The sequence below is a fragment of the Vombatus ursinus genome, unplaced genomic scaffold (genome assembly GCF_900497805.2).
Source record: "Vombatus ursinus unplaced genomic scaffold, bare-nosed wombat genome assembly UNPS02009173.1, whole genome shotgun sequence".
Classification (NCBI taxonomy): Eukaryota; Metazoa; Chordata; class Mammalia; order Diprotodontia; family Vombatidae; genus Vombatus; species Vombatus ursinus.
In genome coordinates this window covers 10,155,763-10,176,066 of record NW_020948951.1, presented here as the reverse complement: position 1 = coordinate 10,176,066, position 20,304 = coordinate 10,155,763, and the positions used below count along the sequence as shown (strand labels likewise).

Below are 20,304 nucleotides of genomic sequence, written 5' to 3'. Positions count from 1 at the left end.
TGTATATTTGTTGCAAAGGTTTTGTTATTCTCTTTTTCTTTTTTCAGGGTGAGGGAAGGAAAATTTTGTAGTGAGAGAGAGCGTAGATGTTTGTTAATTGAAAACAATAAAATTTTTAAAAAGGCAGAGAAAGTAACCGAAGTAAATGTTATTCTGAAACTGATTCTGATCAATAAGAGTAGTTAAGTGGAAATTAAGTGGGAGGAGAAAGTAATCAGAATCAGTTACTGAAATATGAGGAAGAGAATTTGGTAAAGATCTTACGTGTAGTTTGGGAGGGTAGATTTCAAAGAGTTCAGAAAAAAGATAGCCAGACTTCCATGACCTATGAGTCCACAGGGAAAGTTTGCTCAAAGACATTATGTTCTCAAGAACATAATTCTAGGGGGTAGCTAGGTGGTGCAGTGGATAGAGTACTGGCCCTGGAGTCAGCAGGACCTGAGTTCAAATCAGGCCTCAGACACATAACACTTCCTAGGTAGGTGTGTGATCCTGGGCAAGTCACTTAACCCCATTGCCAAGCCAAAAAAAAAAGAAAAAAAAAAAAAGAATACAATCCTAATATACAAATGACTTCAACCATGAAGGAAAAGGAGACATTCTCTAAAAAGAAAGATGTGGCTATGACAGAAACAAGGGTAGGCAACCAGCAACATCCCATATAAGAATGGTAGCAGAAGTTTAAAGCCTAGAACAGGCCGCAGATTCCCCACTCCTGGCCTAGAATGAACTGACGCGTGAAATAAATACTAAGAATTAAAAGAGTGTTCTTAGCTACCTTCAAAGCAAGAAAAAAAAAAAAAACAGGCAGGGATAGAACACTGGAGAAAAGTCTGGTTATGAAGAATTCTCACCATGCACGAGCTCAAGGCCCCATGCTGGAGTTGGTAAGCAGTGTTGAGAAAGACATGGTACTGCTGATTAGTGTCTATTGAAAGGCATTCTAAATCTTTGACTTTCATAACACTATGTTCTCCTGCCTATTCTACATATCTGACCACTTTTTTAAAGCCTTTTTTGGTCTACTGCCGATATCAAATCTGGATTTCTTCAGATCCTCTTTTCCCTATACATACTCTCTCCCCTGCTATTTCATCAACAGCCATGGATTTAATTATAAACTCCGCCAAAAGAGTCTAAAATCTATATACAGACAGCTCCTATACTCCATTCTTGCATCACCAACTGCCTGCTGGACATTTCCACCAGGATGTGTCATTACCACCTTAAGCTCAACATGTCCCAACTGTAACTCATCATCTATTGCCCTAAAACAGCTCCACTCCAAAACTTTGTTATTCTGATGAGTTCACTATAGCATATTCCTATTCACCCAGATTCACAACCTAGTCTTTGAATGTTTCCCTCTCCAGTCAACCACATATTTAATCATTGTCATTGTTAATTCTACCTCCACTGTATCTTTCATGACTGTTTCCTTTTCTGCATTCACATGATCACCATCCTAGTTCAAGCTCTGATCACCTCTTACCTCAACTAATGTAAAAACTAATGTAATAAAACTCCCTTTAGTCTTGGCCATCTTCAATTCATCATTCACAGGTGTCCGAAAGAAGCAAGCATATTATTCTTCTGTTTCACAGATCCCTAGTGCCTCTGGAAAAGAATATAAACTCAACCTAGAATTTAAGCCCTTCCACATTCAAAGCCAATCTATCTTTCCAAACTTAATTTCACACACTATACATTCCTGCCAAACTGTAAACACTATATTTGCAGAAATTGTTCTGCGCGCATAGAATGCACTCCCTTCTCATTTCTGTCTTTTAGAATCAATACCTTCAAGATTCAGTTCAAGGTACTATCTCTCCCATTGGACTTCCTTAATTCACCAGCTGACAAAGCACCTTCTCTCCTCAAATTACCATCAATGAATAAACGTTTATCAAGTATCTATTATGTGGCAAACACTGTGTTAAGGCAGCTATACAAAGGATATAAAAAGAGGCAAAAAACAAACAAGAACAGTCTGTGTCCTCAAGGAGCTCATAATCTAATGTGGAAGACAACAACTTTAACAAACATGTTTGTTAGCTATATAGGAAAAATAGGAAATAATTGGGAGGAAAGGAACTAGAATTAGAAGAGGTGAAAGTTTTCCTGTAGATCAGATTTTAGTTGGGACTTGAAGGGAACAGAGAAAGCTAGAAGGTGAAGATGAGGAAGGAGAGCATTCTAGGTATGGGGGACAGCCAGAGAAGATGTCCAGAGCCAAGAGATGGAATATCTTGTTCAAGGAACAGCAAGGCCACCAATGTCAATGGATCAAAGAATCTATGGTAAGGAGTAAGGTGTGAGAATTCGAAGGGGGTAGAGTTGGGGAGGGGTGGCGTGAAGGGCGCGCTAGGTTATGAAGAGCTTCGAATACCAAACAGAATATTATATTTGATCATGGAGGTGACAGTGAGCCAATTTATTGAGTGGGGGCAAGTGGGAAGGGAGGATAGCAGTTGACAGTAGTGTAAGCTGGACCTGCACTTTAGGAAAATCACTTTGGTGGTGGCTGAATGGGGGATGAATTGGAGGGGACAGAAATTTGAGGCAGGCAGATTTGCCAAAAGTATACCACAACAGTCCAGGAGCGAAATGATGAGGGTCTACACCAAGGTGGTGCCAGTATTAGAAGAGAGAAGGATTTGTCCTTCATTTTCGAAGAGGACCATGACATCAGAAAGATGATGCCATGACTTGCAAGTGAACTGGATTAAGTGCAAAGTCATCAGCCTCACTTTCTCCTCCAGAGCCATCTGGATCCAGCGGCTGGATATAGATCAGGACATCTGGAGATGGCCCAGCTGAGAGATGCTGTAAAGGTGAAATTGATAAGCCTTGGTAACAGATTGGATATGTGGAATAAGAGAAAGTGAGAATTTGAGAATGATACCTAGAGTGTGAGTCTAGGAGCCTAAAATGGCAGTGTTGCCTTTGACAATAATTGGGAAGTTTGAAGGGGTGGGGGACTGAGGGGAAAAAATAACGACTATCTTTTTTTCATATGTGTACCCAAAGTGCTTAGCACAGTGCCTGACATGGGTGCTTAATATTTTTTTTTACTGGACTGTTCCATTGATCTTTTTTTTCCCCATTTTTTTCCCAGTAATAAATAGTTTTGATAATTACTACTTTAAAATAACAGTTTTCAAGTAGAGGTCTAGAAACATAATTCTCTCTTCATTACTACTTTTACCACTGTTTCCCTTGATATTCTAGATGTTTTTGTTACTCAAAATTTGTCATTATTTTTTCTGACTCTATAAAGTATCCCATTGGCATAGTGCTAAACTTGTAAATTACTTAGTTGGTATTGCCATTTTCGTTGAGTTAAGTTCTTTCAAATAACATTTCTGTTTCTGAGAGCTGAAAGAGTGGCGTTCCTCAAACCCTTTCACATACTTCATCAGACAGGAGACCGAGCTACATTTTATGTACATGCAGCTTTCACTTGACTTTTGAAGGAAGACAAACATGGCAAAAATCTCTGCAAATTACTGCCATCACACTTTAAAAACAACTTTAATCCATGTCGTTTGCTTTTATATCACATTCATTTGGGGAGAAAACCTATATCAAATATCTCTCACAAGGGTCTGATATAAAAAATATATAGGCAAGTAAAAGAAATAAGACCAAAGGTCAGTATCAATAGAGAAGAGGCAAAAGTACATGAACAATTCTCAAAGAAGAATAACAAACTACTAAGAGAAACAAAAATCAAAAAAGCTCAAAGGTTTCAAGTCAACACCAGAAAACTGGCAAAGACAAAAAAGGGGGGGAATAGGAAATGTCAGAGGGGTTCGGAAAGGACAGGCATTCTACTGTACTGTTGGTGGGGCTGTGGATTGATCCAACTATTGTGGAAAGTAAGAATTACTTGAATAAAGTTAAATAGTCAAATCTTTGAACTCAAGGGATTCCATTGCTAGGAACATACCCAAAAGGAATTCCAATGAGAAAAACAAAGGCTGCATATAACATCAAAATACTTACAGCATTATTTTTTTGGGTAACAGCAAGGAACTGGAAACAAAATACACGCCCACTGATAAGGGAATGGCTAAACAAACTGCGGCATATGAATGTAATAGGATATTACTATGCTTAAGAAACAATGAATGAGATTAATATAGAGAAGCATGAGAAGATTTATATGAATTGATGCAAAGTGAAATAAGCAGAACCAGGAAAACAACATACATAATGACTACAACAAGGTAAATGGGAAGAACAAAACAAATGAATCTGAATGCTGTAAAATTAAAATGATCACACCTAGCCCCAAAAAAGAGAACCGATAAGGAATGTTCCCCACACCTCATCCCCAAACTATGAGGAAGTATGAAACACAGAATTTCAGAAATTTTTTCAATGTCATTTACTTTTGTTAAACTGTTTTTCCTTCCTCTTTTTAATTCTTTATTATAAGGGATGGCTCTCTGGAAAGGAAAGATAGGAGAGAAATTGGAATATGTAGGTGATGTAAAAAAAAAGATAATAAAAATTTATTTTTAGGAAAATGATGAGCTTAAGACATTAAACAGCAAGGTAAAAAGCTACAGGAAGTACTAGACCTTGTTAGCTCAGCACTTAAGATTCAAAATTTCAGCCGGTACACTTTGACCAAGTTGCCTACCTTTTTGAGGTACTCATATCCACTGGCTCATCACTTGTCTGTACTTCCACCTTAATAGTTGCCTTAACTTCTCCTTTTAGTAATCCTTGGACCTTGGCTGCTCCAGGCTCAGACTTCATTTTCAAATCACCTTCAGTCTTGTGGTCTGATCCCAGTAATCCTTTCTCCATCTTTATTTTTTTACTATCCACATCATTTATGGTTGTCTCACGTTCAAGTGCTCGCTTTTGACTCCGTGTTCTGCATGCTTCCTCGGTCATTCTGAAGTTCTAGTAAGAGAAGAGGGAGGAGAAGACAAGTTTAAAATTTTCTGAAATAAAGTGTGTATCTTATTTATTTTTTGTTTCTTTGAAGTTGCCTTTTTGAATGTTTCCTCCAGCAATAATGATGACAAGGGTTGTTATAGCCAAACAAGGAGTTTCTGAAGCACATAAAATTCCCTCACTTTCTCCAAGAGTCTTTCGTCTAAACTTTGTCCATGGCTCCTAGTCACCTGTATCATTATAGCAAAGAGAAAAGATAAGCAATAGTAAGTATGGGAGTAGAACCACAAACCACTCTAATGCACAACTAGAAACCTTCAAAGATGAAAAATGAAAGTTGGCTGCTTACCAAAAAGAAAAGAGCTTCTCTCTGCATTCCAGCCTCAAAGTCAAAGTACAAGAAACCTAGACCTGAATTTTTCTGCAATTTTTGCTTGTGGGGTCTGTAGCACCTGCATTTGCTGTCAGTTATCAGGAATCTTAGGTGAAGGGGAAAAGAACTACCTTGTCTTGCAGGAAAAGAGCTCTTTCTGAATTTCTGTCCAGTCTATTCCATAAGAAACTAAGCTATTGCCATTGTGATAATATTCAAGTTGATACTTTCTACTCCCTTTTAATGAATGAGGCCCGTTTGCCCATTCGGAGCACAGGAAGTGCTCAACTCCTCTGGGATCATATTTAACCCCTGTAATTCCAGAGTTATTGAAACTTTTAGGCTGGATAGGTTTGGGCATTTCACTCTGCCACTTTCCTGTACCTGCATCACACACACATCTAGATGAAAAAAGCTGAGTCAGTTTTTGATCCCATGACATCACTGGGCTCCACATGACCCTTCCCAGGATTCAGTCTGAGAGACAAAGCACTTTCCAGAAAACCAGTCTGAACCGGTTCCAGACAACAAGCTGAAGTGTTGTTAACCCTCACAGAGACACGACAGCAGCAGCAGCAGCAGCAGCAGGAGCAGCAGCAGCAGCAGCAGCAGCAGCAATGTATGTCTGCAAAACTGTTGTTGGCATTCCAAAACACAAGTCTGGCAGGGTAGCATCACTGCTCTTAAAGGGGCAGTTGACTAAAAATTCCCAAGGAAGACTACTTTAACTATTTTGGCCTTTTGGACTTTTCTGTGGCAAAAGGATCTCACTGTTTTTGCTTTGGCTTTATTAATTTAGAATAGATATTTAAGAAAGTACAAGTCTTAAAAAAGCACAAGCTACAGAGAATTAAGGACTGGAAGTCTGTCTTACTCATCAAAGTAGAACTACAAAGCCTATCAGTCACCTGAATGACTTGAAGAAAAGGGCTATCTTGAGAGGAAAACTCTCTCTATGCCATTATTTCAATTATCCAGAACCAAGAAGGTCATAATTTCTTGCTTTACTGAATTTACTTCCTAGTTAGGAAAACAGCAGTCAATTTCTACAGCATACAAGGCTCCCTTATTAACTTAGAAGGGGACAAACGTGAATTAAAATAAAAGCCAAATATGATGCTTGCTCAAAGGGAGAAAATAACAGGGGAAGTTAAGCCAAAAACAAACAAAAACAAACCATGTTCCACTGGGTTTCTTTTTTCCATCCTACCTCTAAAATTTGCCATAAGCCCCACCCACCTTCCTACTGCCACTCCTGAGCCTCCGTTACAGCTTTCCTAATACAATGCTGACCACCACTTTTCTTAATAAACAGTAGACTTCTATCCAGGAACTGTATGATGACATGACAAAATAAATGACCATAAAGTTATTATTCAAACTGGTTCACTTCTGAGTCCCATTTACAGAGTTAGTTTGTCCACCTTGATCATTTTATACATCAGAAAACAAAGGCCCTAAAAAATTGACTTTGCCTATCTGTGTCTCAGCTTGCTCACCTGTAAAATGGGGAATGGTGAGGAACAACAATGATCACTCAATAGACTGTAACGGGGGACATTCCTTCCAGTTCCAAATCAAGTATTTTATGACTTTGCCTAAAGTCAAACAGCTAGTATAAAACAGCAGAGTTAGGCCTTTCAAACTCAGGTCATCAGACCCCCAAGCCAGTGCTTTTTTCATACTATCTAGGAACAATGATACCATACTTCGTATGATGTGAACTGTCAGGGACCTAACGAAGCAAAATAAAAAATAACCTTATTTTATATGGAACTAAATGAGAATCAGGTTCTACTTTGGGAACTGGTTATAACATCCCTCTTTCAGTTAAATACATGCCCCACCTCTGCAGGACTAACCCCAAAGAGAATCAAAAAGACATTTTTTTTTTTGTGAGATGTTTAAAAAGTATTAGAAATGGGAGAGAGAAGGCTGGGTTGATATTTGGAATGTCTACTTCCATCAATTATTATCATTGACTATATGAACATACTATACTTCCATCAATTATTATCACTAACTATATGAACATACTATAGATAGATAGAGAGAGAAAGAGAGAGACAGACAGACAGACATAAAATTTGGAAAAATAAGTTCAGAAGTCCAATTATTGTGGCCTGATCACTACAGTGACAAGTCATGACTCCACAGAAGTAATGGCGAACCATGTCTCCCTCTTCTCTGTAGAGGCAAGAGATTTTTGGCATATGTGAAATGAGGCACATGTAATCAGATAAATTTGCTTAACTGTACTGTGTTACTAGGAAGGACTCTATCACTAGGAGCTAGTCAATGGAGAGTGACAATTATATATACAAAACCCAGCACTGACATAACCTTTTTAAAAAAATATACTCAAGGTGAAAACACAACTTACTGTATCATTCAAACCTAAAAAGACAAAATGGTTCTTTGGATTAAAAAGGCAATTCAATACATAGCACCACAGAATTATAGAGCTGGAAGAAACTTTGGAGACCATCTTAAATATATTAATATATTAACTGAATCCATAAAGACTCAGAAATCAGTATAAAGAATACCTCTGAGATTTAATAGGTTTTGTGAAAATGATGCAAAATTGAGAAATTATGCCAATTTTCAAGCAGAAAAAGTACAGCATGAAATAAATTGATACATACATAATTTTATTTTTAATATTTTGAGGGGAAAATATCACTAGAATTGAAATTCTCACAAAAATTCACACATCCAGCAGGGTTCTTAATGGATATAATTTGTGCAATAACTTAATTCATTAGACCCCACATTCTACTTATGGGAAAGTGATGCCCAGAGAGTAAGTTACCACAGTATACTCAAGAGGTAGCACATCATAATGGAAACACCATTGGAAGGAAGCCAGGAGACCTGGGCTCCAGTCTTGTCTCAGTGATTAACTAAATATCTGATCTCTGTTGAAGCATTGTCCCTCTTTGGGCCTCAGTTTCCTCACCTGTAAAAAATAAAGTTTTTGAAGAAGGTGATCTCTAATCCTTTTCATTTCTGAAATTCAATGGCTGTGACTTCTCCAACATGACAAAGCTAACTGGCATCAGAGTCCAGATCAAAATGCAGGTTTCCTGATTCTCAGAGTTTAGGTTGTTACACTAGGAATGGTGTTGAATCAAAATAGTAGTGTTAGGCTCTAGTAATCCAGGAATTTTGGACAACTCTAGTTCTTTCTAAGGGTCTCTTCATTCATCAGCTCTGTGTTGCTCTTCCTTTTTACTTCTCTTCCCAAATATTCTTTCAGGTTTATAAAGGTGTTTAAAAAAATGAAATAAGTCAGGAATACTTTCTTATAGTAAGAACCCTTGAATCTCTCTCTTTAGGATTAATTAACCTAAAACTTTGTTTGAAATCAACTCATCAATCAACCAATAAGCAATAAGTGACAGGCATTTCACCAGATGCTTTTTTATTCAGATAAAAAGCAAGCAATCCTTACAATCAAAGAGTTTTACATTTTATCAGAGAAGACAATGTGAACAATATGAAAAATTTCCTATATATATACTTTTTATATTTAACAAGGTGACTAGTAGAGAGTGGACACTAGCAGCTATAGAGATAAGGAAGGATTTTAAGTAGTCCTTGAATTGAATCTAGAAGGATGCTATAAAGGTCTAAGAGATAAAATTGAAAAAGGGTATTAAATAGCAAGTGGGATAGCTAGTGCAAAGGCATGTCAAAAGCATATCATTTATAAAACACTATGTGATAGGTGTACTAAGCTCTGAAGACACAAGGAAAAAGTGAAAACAATTTTTGCCCTCAAGAAGCTTACATTCTAATGGGAGAGGTAACATATAAAACAGACTTAGAAACAGTAAGGCTAGTTTGACTAGACCACAAAGGGCATGAAATAGAGTAATAAAGCTAAAAAGGTAGTCCAAGTTGTGAAGGGCATTAAATGTTAAACAAAGAAGTTTATTTTTGACCCTAGAAGTAATAGAGTCACCTGAATATACTGAGGAGATATGACATGGCTCAACAGCACTTTAGGGACATGATTTGAGGTAGTTGTATGGAAGATGGATTGGAGTGGAGAGAGACTTGAGGCAGTGAGACCATTTAGGAAGTTATTCTAAGAACCCAACCAAAGGGGCAGCTAGGTGGAGAAGTGGATAGAGCACTGGCACTAGAATCAGGAGGGCTTGAGTTCAAATCTGACCTCAGACACTTGACACTTACTAGCTGTGTGACCCTGGTGAAGTCACTTAACCCCGATTGCCTCACACCCCCCCCCCAAATAATCCAAACAAGAGATGATAAGGACCTGAACCAGAATGGTGTCTTTCTGAGTAGAGAGAAATGAGAAATGCTGTGGAAATATATATCATAAAATTTGGAAAATGACATACACACACACACGTAGAGAGAGAGAGAGAGAGAGAGAGTGATGAGTAGAGGATGACAAGTCTGTGTCACTTCTTTGCTTCTAAAACTTTCAACAGTTCCCTACTACCAAGCCAAATTGTCATTGAAAGCCTTCCACAATCTAGCACTACAACCTTATCTTCCTCTACAAGAAGCCTTTTCCCAGCCCTCTTAATTCTAGCGTCTTTCCTCTATTGATTATTTGCAGTTTATCCTGTATAAATTTGTCCATGCAATGTTATTTTTATGGTTTTTCCTCCATTATACTGTGATCTCGAGAGCAGGAGCTGCCTTTTACCTTTCTTGGTATCCCCTCAGCACTTAATACAGCGTCTGACACATAGTAGGCACTTAAGGTTTATTGACTGACTGACTACTCCGAAGTAAGCCTTCCTCTCTCAAGTTAGCCACGCTCATTTAAAGTGTCCTAAACACACCACTATCCCTCATGGCTCTTACTCTCTCGTCACGCTGAAGGAGCAGCTATAAATGCTTATCCAAGATCTATAAAGCCTTCAGAGTCCAGCTCAAGTCCCAACCTTCTTCCAAGAAAAAACAATTAAATAAGCATTTATTAAGTACCAGCTACGTAGGAAGCACTGTGCCAAGGATACAAAAATCATCCAAAAGGACTTCACCCTACTCTAAATTTCACAGTATGTCTTGTTCATTCACAATTATTTGAGTTTTAAGTTTCTTCTTCTTCATCTTTAAAATGAAGGAGTAGGATTACATGCATCTCTAAGATTCTGTTCATCTCTAATGGTTCATGAATCTATGAATATATTTAGACACTGTCCCTGTCCTGAAGATTATAGCAGTCATTCCTTTCTCATCCAATTAAAAAAAAAAAAAAGGCTACACATTTTCTTTGCCTCTGCTTTCACTTCCCTGTCTTCAAAATCCTCTGTAATCTGGCTTCTTAAATCATCATTCAACTGAGATTCCTTTTTCCAAAGTTACCAATAATTTCTCAACTGCCACATCTAAGAGACGTTTCTCAGTTCCCAACCTTCTTGACCTCTGGCAGCATTTGAAACTGTTGGCCAACTTCTAGATAATTTATCTTCTGAGTTTTTGTGACACTGCTCATTCTTGCCTTTCTTCCTAATGATCACTTCTCACATTCAGAGAAATCTGGAAAACCTATATAAGTGATCAGATCTAGGAGGAGAATATATACAATAACAATATGATAAAGAAAAATAACTTTGAAAGGCTTGAGAATTCTGATCAATGCAATGTACAACCATGACTCCAGAGGACTGATGATGAAGCCTGATACTTATCTTTTGATTAAAAAAAAAATAAAAAGATGGCCTCAAGATGCAGAATGAGATACGTTTTTGCAAACAGTCAGTGTGAGAATTTGTTTTGTCTATGCATATTTATTACAATAAGTATGTTTTTTCTTTTCATTTCTCTCTTTTTTCTAAAGGATAGTGGAGATTTGAGAAGGTGAGGGAGGATAAGGGAGAAAGAAAGAAAAATAAAAGAAGAAAGGGGAGGAGAAGAGGGGAAAAGGGGAGAAAAATGGAGGGAAAGGGAAGGAATAAAAAAGGGTCACTCAATGCACTGTTGGTAGAGCTGTGAAGTGATCCAACCATTCTGGAAAGCAATTTGGAATTATGCCCAAAGGGCTATAAAACTGTGCATATTCTTTGATCCAGCAATACCACTGCTAGGTCTATATTCCAAAGGCATTTAAAAAAACAAAACAAAACAAAAGACTCTCATCCCTTCATACCTGGACTATCGCATTAACCTACTAGTTGGTATCTATCCCTGACTCAAGTGTTTCCTCACTCCAATCCATACTCCACTCAGCTGCTAAAGAGATTTTCCTAAATCACCTGTTACCACTCTCCTTAAAGACACATCCCAGTGCTTCCTATTACTTCTAGGATTAAATAAAAAATCTTTATTTTGGCATATTTGGCCCTTAACAACCTGACCCCTTTCTACCTTTCTAGTCTTGTTACCCCTTGCAAGTACTCTAAGATCCAAAAATACTGGCCTTCTGGATGATCCTTGCATAGGATACTGAATCTGTGAATTCCATGTCTTTTCTCAGACTCTCTTCTCCCCCCCCCCCCCCATGCTTAGAATGCTCTTCTTTCTAACTTCCTACTTCTGGTCCTTTCCCCCACTCCCATAACAAATGACTTCTCTCTGAGATTATCTCCCATTTACCACATGTATATCATACCTGTTACAAGTCTCCCAAATTAGAATATAAGCTCTAGAGGGTAGAGACCGTGTTTCTACCTTTCTCTATATCCCCAGATTTTGGCATAGTAGTACTCATGAAAATGAAGGTGTTAGAAGAGAAACTCTAAGGTCCCTTGCAAAAGTGCCATTTTATGTGCAGGCTTCTTTTCAGGACTATGACTTCATGTATACAATCTATTTTGTATATCTTACTTTTGCCCCCTTAATTAAACCATATGTCAAATTAAGGTCTTGGTCTTATATTTACTTAATTGTTTAATCTATTCACCTCTATCCAGAATCTAGCTTAGTGCTGGGTACATAGCAATGACATAATAATTCACATTTATATAGCAATTTCTTCACAATAACTATGATCAATTATTATGATTTCCGTTCTGCAAACTAAGAAACTGAGGCTCAGAATGGAAAAATGATTTCCCAAAGGTCACAAAGCTAGTAAGTCATGGAACTGGTACTTAAAAGTGTTTCTGTCACTGCACCATCATTAAATAAAGATTTGACAGTTTCTATTTTAGTTATCTGAACTACAATTTTTTTTTCCAGTTTCTCCAGTAGAGGGGAAAGAACTAAACTCTTTAATAAAGACAATGCCAAGAGAGCTTATTATGAAGCAGAAGGAACTGGAACTTTGCCAATTCAAATAGAGAGAAACTGAGCTAGCCCATTTCACCTGCCTTCAAAATACCTTCCCAGATAAATCACTCTCTAGTACAACCCATACATAAACATTCTCCTCTATACACCAGAATTATAAATATTTTCATAAATCAGTGTCATTTTGAGAGTGAGAACAAAAGAGAGATGATGACCTTTGCAGGTACAAAGTTGCTCACAGCCCAGCCATGCTACACAACTTGGAAGAATACGGGGAGCTCCAGTGTCCCTTTGGAAACAGCACTACCTCTGTGACTGTTTCTATCTCCCACTGGTTCAAAATCCCCCAAGGTCACTGCTATATATTCAACTCCCTTCCATGGCAATCTGTTCGTTGCCTTAGTGTTTAAGTTGGGTAGAACCTGACATAAATTTTCCAGTGGTGGTTGTCTTTTCCTCTCCCCTAAGGCAGTACAAGTGTTATAGCACAAATGAAATGCATCTAAAAGCAGCCTGGGGAGTAACCAGACACACCTGTATGCCTATCACCAAACTAGTATTTGGCATCTACAGTGACCTACTGGCATTATTAATGCAGAGAGATTTGAAAAAGCCAAATCCTTAAGGGAGAAAAGCTGTTTAGGGAATGAAATGTGAACAAAAAATTCCTATGAAAAAGTATAATATTATTAATAACACTAGGAATATTATACTTTATCCCCCACTAAAGAACTAAGGTTCGTGGCACATACTCAGACCCATGCAATAATAATAACAGATTCTAACAGATTCTTTAGGGCTGAAACATAAGAATTAAACAGATGTGTATAGGTCAACTGTTTCAAAACTCTTGGTATAAGAAAGTGGTGCCATGGGGAAACACTTCCATCAAACTGAGGCTCAATTTAAAAAATGTTATTAAATGGTGCTTTTCAAATCTATAAAGCATTTTACATAAATTACCTTATTTAAGCTTCAGAACAACCCACTAAGACAGGTACTACAAATCTTACTATCCTCATTTAAGAGATGAAGAAACTGGAGTTCATAAAGATTTCAGTAATTTGCCCTGGTCACAAAGCTAGTAAATGCTGCAAGCATGGTTTGAACCCAGGTTTTCCCAACTCTAGGTCCATTACTCAATTCCTATGCAACACAACCCCCACCCCCCAACTTAAGTTCAGTTCTCTCCTGACTGGAGAGAACTTACCACCACTGCCAATTTGGGAAGGAACCTGCTTTCATTCCTGCTCAATTAACTCTGGATTTTTAGTCCTCAGTAGCAGCCTTGCCTCTGAGAGGGTACTCCCTTGCTCCAGTTCCTCCTCCCTTCCAGTTTCCCTTTATTTGTCATCTTCACTCTGTGAGAATTTAAGCCCCTTAAGGGAGGGCACTACACTGTGCATTGTTCACGTACTAATATTACGTGGCAGGTAGTGTATACAGCCCGAGTCTGGAGTCAGGAAAGCCTGACTTCAAATCTAGCCTCAGACATTTACTAGCTGTGTGAACTCAGGCAAGTCACTTAACCCTATCTGCCTCAGTTTCCTCATCTGTAAAATGAGCTGGAGAAGGAAATGGCAAACCACTCCAGTATCTTTGCCAAGAAATCTCAAATGGGGTCACAAAGAGTCAGACACAAACGAAAAACAACTGAATAACAACAACAACTAGGATCCCCAGGACTTAGCAAAATGCCTGACAAATAAGTAAGCTCTTACAAATGTTTCATCTATCTAAGGTCTTTTTCATATTCTGTATTCCAAGGTTCCTCACAATTCTGATATTCTATATTCACATGCCTCTTCCAAATGTAATATTTTATGTACTGAGGTCGATTTCAGGCTTGATGTTTTGTAATCTAAAATCATTTTTAGTTCGGACATGCTATATTCTTTTCTAGCTCTGATAGGCTACGATTCTATGTCATAGAATAAACATGTTTTCATGTGAAAGTTTATTCACATGAAAAAGGGGCTGGCATTTAGTGGTACAAATTCAGTAAGAGTCAACTGTGTTTGATTAGAGAAATGCAAAGTAAAATACCTCACACCTCACACCGATCAGATTGGCTAATATGACAGAAAAGGAACATGATAAATGTTGAAGAGAATGTGGGAAAATTGGGACACTAATACTCTTTTGGTGGAGTTGTGAACTGTTCCAACCATTCTAGATAGCAATTTGGAACTATGCCCAAAGGGGAATCAAACTGTGCATACCCTTTGGTCCAGCAATACCACTATTAGGTCTGTATCCCAAAGACATCAGAAAAAAAGAGAAAAGGACCTATATATACAAAAATATTCATAGCAGCTCTTTTTGTGATAGCAAAAAATTGGAAATTGAGAGGATGCCCATCAAATGAAGAATGGCTAAACAAGCTGTGGTATATGAATGTAATGAAATACTATTGTGCTATAAGAAACGATGAGGAGGCAGATTTCAGAAAAATCTGGAAAGACTTACATGAGAACTGATGCAAAGTGAAATGAGCAGAACCAAGAGAACACTGTGCACAGTAACAGCAACATTGTGGGATGATCAACTATTAAAGACTTGGCTCTTCTCAGCAATACAATGATCCAAGACAACTACAAAGGACTTGAGAAAAAAAAAATGTCATCCACATCCAGAGAAAGAACCGATGGAGTATGAATGCTGATGGAAACATTCTATTTTCACTCTTTTTTTTTCCATGGTTCTTTCCTTTTGGTCTATTTCTTCTTCCACAACATGACTAATATGGAAATACGTTTTACATGATTGCATATATATGACCTATATCAAATTGCTTACAGTTTTAGGGAGGGAAGAGCAAAGAGAGGGAGGGAGAAAATTTTGGAACTCAAAATTTTTTTTAAAGTGAATGTTAAAAATTGTCTTTACATGTAATTAAAAAAATACTATTAAAAAAAAAGTTAACAGTGTAAATTAACAGTCAAAGAAAGCCCAAACACATACCCTGATTTTATCTTAGGTGTAACAGAAGCATAGTATCCAGCATAAGGGAAGTGATTAGTTCCACAGACTTCTGCCTTACTCATATCATGTTGCTTCTTATTCATTTCTGGGCATCATGTTTTTAGAAGGATATTAACAAGTATGTCCAGATCTGAAAAATCACCAGAAAGAACTGGTGATATTTAGTCTGCAGAAGACTTAGGGGAAGTAACATGATAGTACCTTCAACTATCCCAAACCTGCTAGTCTCTCCTCAAGTCTCAATTATACCCTTCCTCCCCCTTCTCAGCCAAGGACTGTATATCATACAAAAAATTAAGGCTGTTCATTGTGAACTCCCCCTTTTTCCAACCTCTCATCTCACATCACTCAGACATTTTCCTCTACTATCTCATTTTTTCCTTAAGAGGTATTGGATTGACCCTTCTTGTCAAGGTAAACCCCTGAACAGGTACCTTTGATCCCCATCTTCTCCACTATCATCGCCTCCCTCTCCCCATACTTTCAATCTCTCCCTATCGATTGGGCCCCTCCCTGATGCCTACAAAGATGCCCATATTTCAGTCCTTAAAAAAAACCCTCACTTGATCCAACCATCTCTGCTAGCCATCTTCCTATATCTATCCTCCTTGTTATGTCTAAAACTCATTAAGAAGACTCTTATCAATACATTCTATTCTCTAAAACCTATGCAATTTGACTTCTGACCTCATCATTCAACCAAAACTGTTCTATCCAAAGTTAGCAATGATCTCTTAAATTCAAATCTAACAGTCTTTTCTCAGTGTTCATCCCTCTAGATCCCTCTGCAGCATGATACTGCTCATTACTTTCTCCTCCTGGAGAAAGTCTCCTCTTCGTTTCTGTAACACTGTTACTCTTCTAGTTCTCCTCCATCTCCATTTCCTTTGCTAGTTTTTCATCCAGGTCAAACTCGCTAATGATGGCTGTTCCACCCCATGCTCTCTTCTCTATATACTTAGTGATCTCATCAGCTCCCATGGATTCAATCATCATCTCTATGCAGACGATTCCCAAATCTAAGTCCTCCAAGTCCTGCATAACCAATTGACTTTTTGGGCATCTCCAATAAAATGTCCTGTAGGTATCTTAAACTGAACACATGTCCAAAACAGAACTTATTTGTTTTCCTCTTCCCCTCTCTTTCAACATTCCTATTACTGCTGAAAGCATCATAACTGTAGTCGCTCAGGCTCACAATCTTGGAGTCATCAACTCTCCTCTTAACACTCATCCCATCTGTTGCCAAATCTTGTTTCTATCTTTACAATATCTCTCATGTACTTCCCCTTCTCTCCACTCAACCCAGTCAGCACTCTAGTGCAGGCACTCATCACCTCATACCTGGTCTATTGCAAGAACTTTCTAAATTATTCCCTTGCCTCAAATTTCTCCCCATACTAACCTATCTTCCACTCAAATGCCAAAGCTGAAAGTCTGACTATGTGTCTCCCCTACCAACATATACACTCAATAAAATTCAATGGTTTCCTATTACTTCCAGGATCAAATATAAAGTCTTCTATTTGCCATTTAAAATTTTTCATAACCTGGTCCCTCCCTATCTTTCTCATCTTTTTACACTTAACTCTTCTCCATATGTTCTGCAATCTCGCACAGAGGCTCACTTGCTGTTTCTCAAACATAACACTCTTTTCTCCCAAATCCATTACTTTTTACTAGCTACATTCCATTCTTGGAATGTCCTAAATGCCCTCCATACTGATCTCTGCCTCCTGGTTTCCTTTGTCCTTCAGTTCAATTTCCACCTTCTGCAAGAGGGGTTTTCTGCACCCTACCAACTTCCCCTGAGATCTCTTCTTATATTGTTCTCATTGTTACAGTCATTTCAGTTGTGGCTGACTTCATTACCCCATTTTAGGGTTTTCTTTTGGCAAAAATACTGGAGTAATTTGCCATTTCCTTCTCTAGCTCATTTTACAAATGAGGAAAACTGAAGCAAACAGGGTTAAGTGACTTGCCTATGGTCACGTAGCTAGTAAGTGTCTGAGGACAGATTTGAACTCAGGAAGATGAGTCTTCCTGATTCCAGGCCCGCACTCTGCACTACCTAGTTGCTCCTATCTATATCTTGCACCTACTTAATTATCTACAAGTTGTCTTTCCCATTAGAATGTGAGTTCCTTGAAGGCAGAGACTAATTTTTACTTTAGTTGATCCACAGTACTTATAAGAGTACCTAATACAAAGTAAGTACTTAATAAATTCTTGTTGAATGACTATTTGAAGAATGGAAAGGAGAAAAGGATCAAAAGATCTGACTTCATAATAAGACTACCAAACAACGGAATAGGATGCACTGGAAAGTAGTGAAGTATTTAAGATGACAGATGAACATTTCTCATCGATAGTCTCCGAATTACACAAGACTTGGTGTAGGAAGATTTTATTTTAAGATTACTTTAAGATTATGAGTTGTACTAGAATTCAGGGCTTCTTAAACTTTTCTTTATTGATGATCCCTTCAGTGCTTTTTAAACTTCTTAAAGCCATATGACATCATGACCCATAGTTTTAGAACCTCTAAGGTCCTTTCCAACTCTTTGGTCCTATGATATGAGGGCCAGCATCATTTTCACTTCAAAACAGCCTATAAAATTCATCAATAACAATTTTTAATTTTAACTAATAAATTTAGAAATTTGCAAGCTTTACTACCCTAAACATATGTATTTCGACTCTTGAGTGGTAGGAGAGGGAACTGTAGAATACAGAAGATTGTAGAATACAGAGATATACAGAAGAAAATGAGTATATATGTTTCAATTTAAACTGACATTTATGTTTCCACCTCATCACTGACAGAGGTAGAATGTGGAGTTAAACACAATTTCATCAAATCAAGGAACAGACTTTAAAGTCCACATTAAGGGAGTGTACTAGCCAGTGTTGTTGGTGTAAATATTTGCACTTTAAAGTATTAAAGAAATTCAAGAAATCAGTCCCGAATATAAGCAATTTATTACATGTTTTGAACTCTGCTGACAGATTAGGATCTCATGTCCACAACCCAAGTGTCTAAAGGTATCAAAGTAAAAATAAAATTTAAATTTTAAAAAGTATTTTGTTTAACTATGTTTACATTACAAAGGCCCTCCTTACCAAGTTACAACCCATCCCCATACCACCATGGAATGGGAGGGAAGGTGGGGGGGGGGAAGAAATGCTTGATAATTGGGGGAAATTTTTTTAAAATTAAAGATAGCAAAATAATGACTTGAAAACAAGGACAGAGGTAGTTAAGGATTCCCCCCTTCACCTTCCATGTGTAAAATCCTTTGGATTAATCCAATCCCAACTCAGGTACCAGCTCCTACACAAAGCCTTTTCATTCAGAGGCCCCCAATTTCTCTCTGTCTCTATATCTCTGTCTCTCTCTCATATCTGGTATATATTTACTTCGGTATAAGCTTACCAAGAAGGGGCAGCTACGTGGTGCAGTGGACAGAACACCGGCCCTGAAGTCAGGAGTACCTGAGTTCAAATCCAGCCTCAGACCAAACACTAGATACTTCCTAGCTGTGTGACCCTGGGCAAGTCACTTAACCTGAAATGCCTAAAAATAAAAAAAATAAAAAACAAAATAAGCTTACCAAGAGAATGTATTTGCTTACAGAGCAGAACCTGTTTTTGCTGTTTTATCTTTCTATCACCTAGTGCCTAGGCAGTGTTTCCCACTTAGGTACTTAATAAATATTTGTTGATTTGAACAGAACTTTGCTCTGGCCTAGTCAGATAGGCTTAAGACTCTATAATCCTCAAAAGAAGATCTTTTGAAAATCCTCTGTAGATACTTGGTGATCTGAATCAGATATTAACAGGAGTTTGGCAACTAATGACCCATGGCAACAAGCAGCCTTCACCCACTGCCCCCCCCAAAAAAGTAAGAAAGGTATCCACCTGGGTCTTAAATGCAAGAGCCAACTCTTAGAGCAAAAGGACTATGACAGACCTTGCTTTTAAAAAAAAATTCAGTTAAGTTAAACAAGATGTCACAATGGAAAGAACACTAGGTCCAAAGTCAGAACACCCTTGATTCAAGACCTGGCTCTAACATTTACTAGATACATGGGCAAATCCACCAATCAACAACCATTCTGTTAAGTGCTTATTTTTTGACAGGTATTCTGCTAGGGGCTGAGACAAAGAAAAAAATGAAACAAAGAGCCTTTATACTCTTGGGAGCTTACATTAAGGAAAATAACACACACACACAAATAAAACAAATATGAGTTAGTCTAGGGAGGGAGAATTACAAGGAATCACTTCTTTGAGGTTCAAATTCCTCAACTGTAAAATGAGAATAATAATACATATAACTACCTCATCTACTTCACAAGGCTGTTGTCAAGAGAGTCTTAACTACAAAGCTGAAGGACTATAGAAATGAGTCATTAACATTATTAGTTATGAAAAGAAATGTCAATATTAAAATATTAAAAGTATATATAATTTTTTAGCTAAGTTATCAGTTTGAACCCAAAATCTAAGCCCTCAAACAAGACGTCCTAACATGTGTCTCATTGATGGGGAAGGATTTGCACTGGACCCCTAAAAGAAAAAGATCATGCCTTTGGGACCTGGATCCCAAAGCCCTTGAACCAATTGTCTGGCATTTGCCTGAGGCATCCAGCACCTCCCAGTATAATCCTTTTAACTGCCCTTTCTCTGTGGTCCTCATTGTTCTCACCTGGCCCACTGGCCCACCTCAGGCTACCTGACACTCCATAACCCCATCCAGATCTTCCCACAGTCTATCCATATGTAAAAGTGTCAGGATCTCAGCCCCCATT

The 20,304-nt window shown here is 37.9% G+C and overlaps 1 protein-coding gene across 4 annotated transcripts in view; it reads right to left on the bottom strand.

Moving 5' to 3' along the window:
- The window catches only part of GATAD2A (GATA zinc finger domain containing 2A), a 229,003-nt gene that overhangs the window by 77,902 nt on the left and 130,797 nt on the right, over positions 1 to 20,304 (bottom strand). For 3 of the 4 annotated variants that reach the window (XM_027851201.1, XM_027851202.1, XM_027851203.1), the window contains exon 3: positions 4,652 to 4,920. In XM_027851201.1, coding sequence (XP_027707002.1) covers positions 4,652 to 4,911 — 260 coding nt within the window. In that variant the 5' untranslated portion in view covers positions 4,912 to 4,920. Of the gene's footprint in view, positions 1 to 4,651; positions 4,921 to 5,096; positions 5,145 to 5,263; positions 5,290 to 20,304 lie in introns of those variants that run through there. The other variant, XM_027851200.1, reaches the window with a different exon arrangement.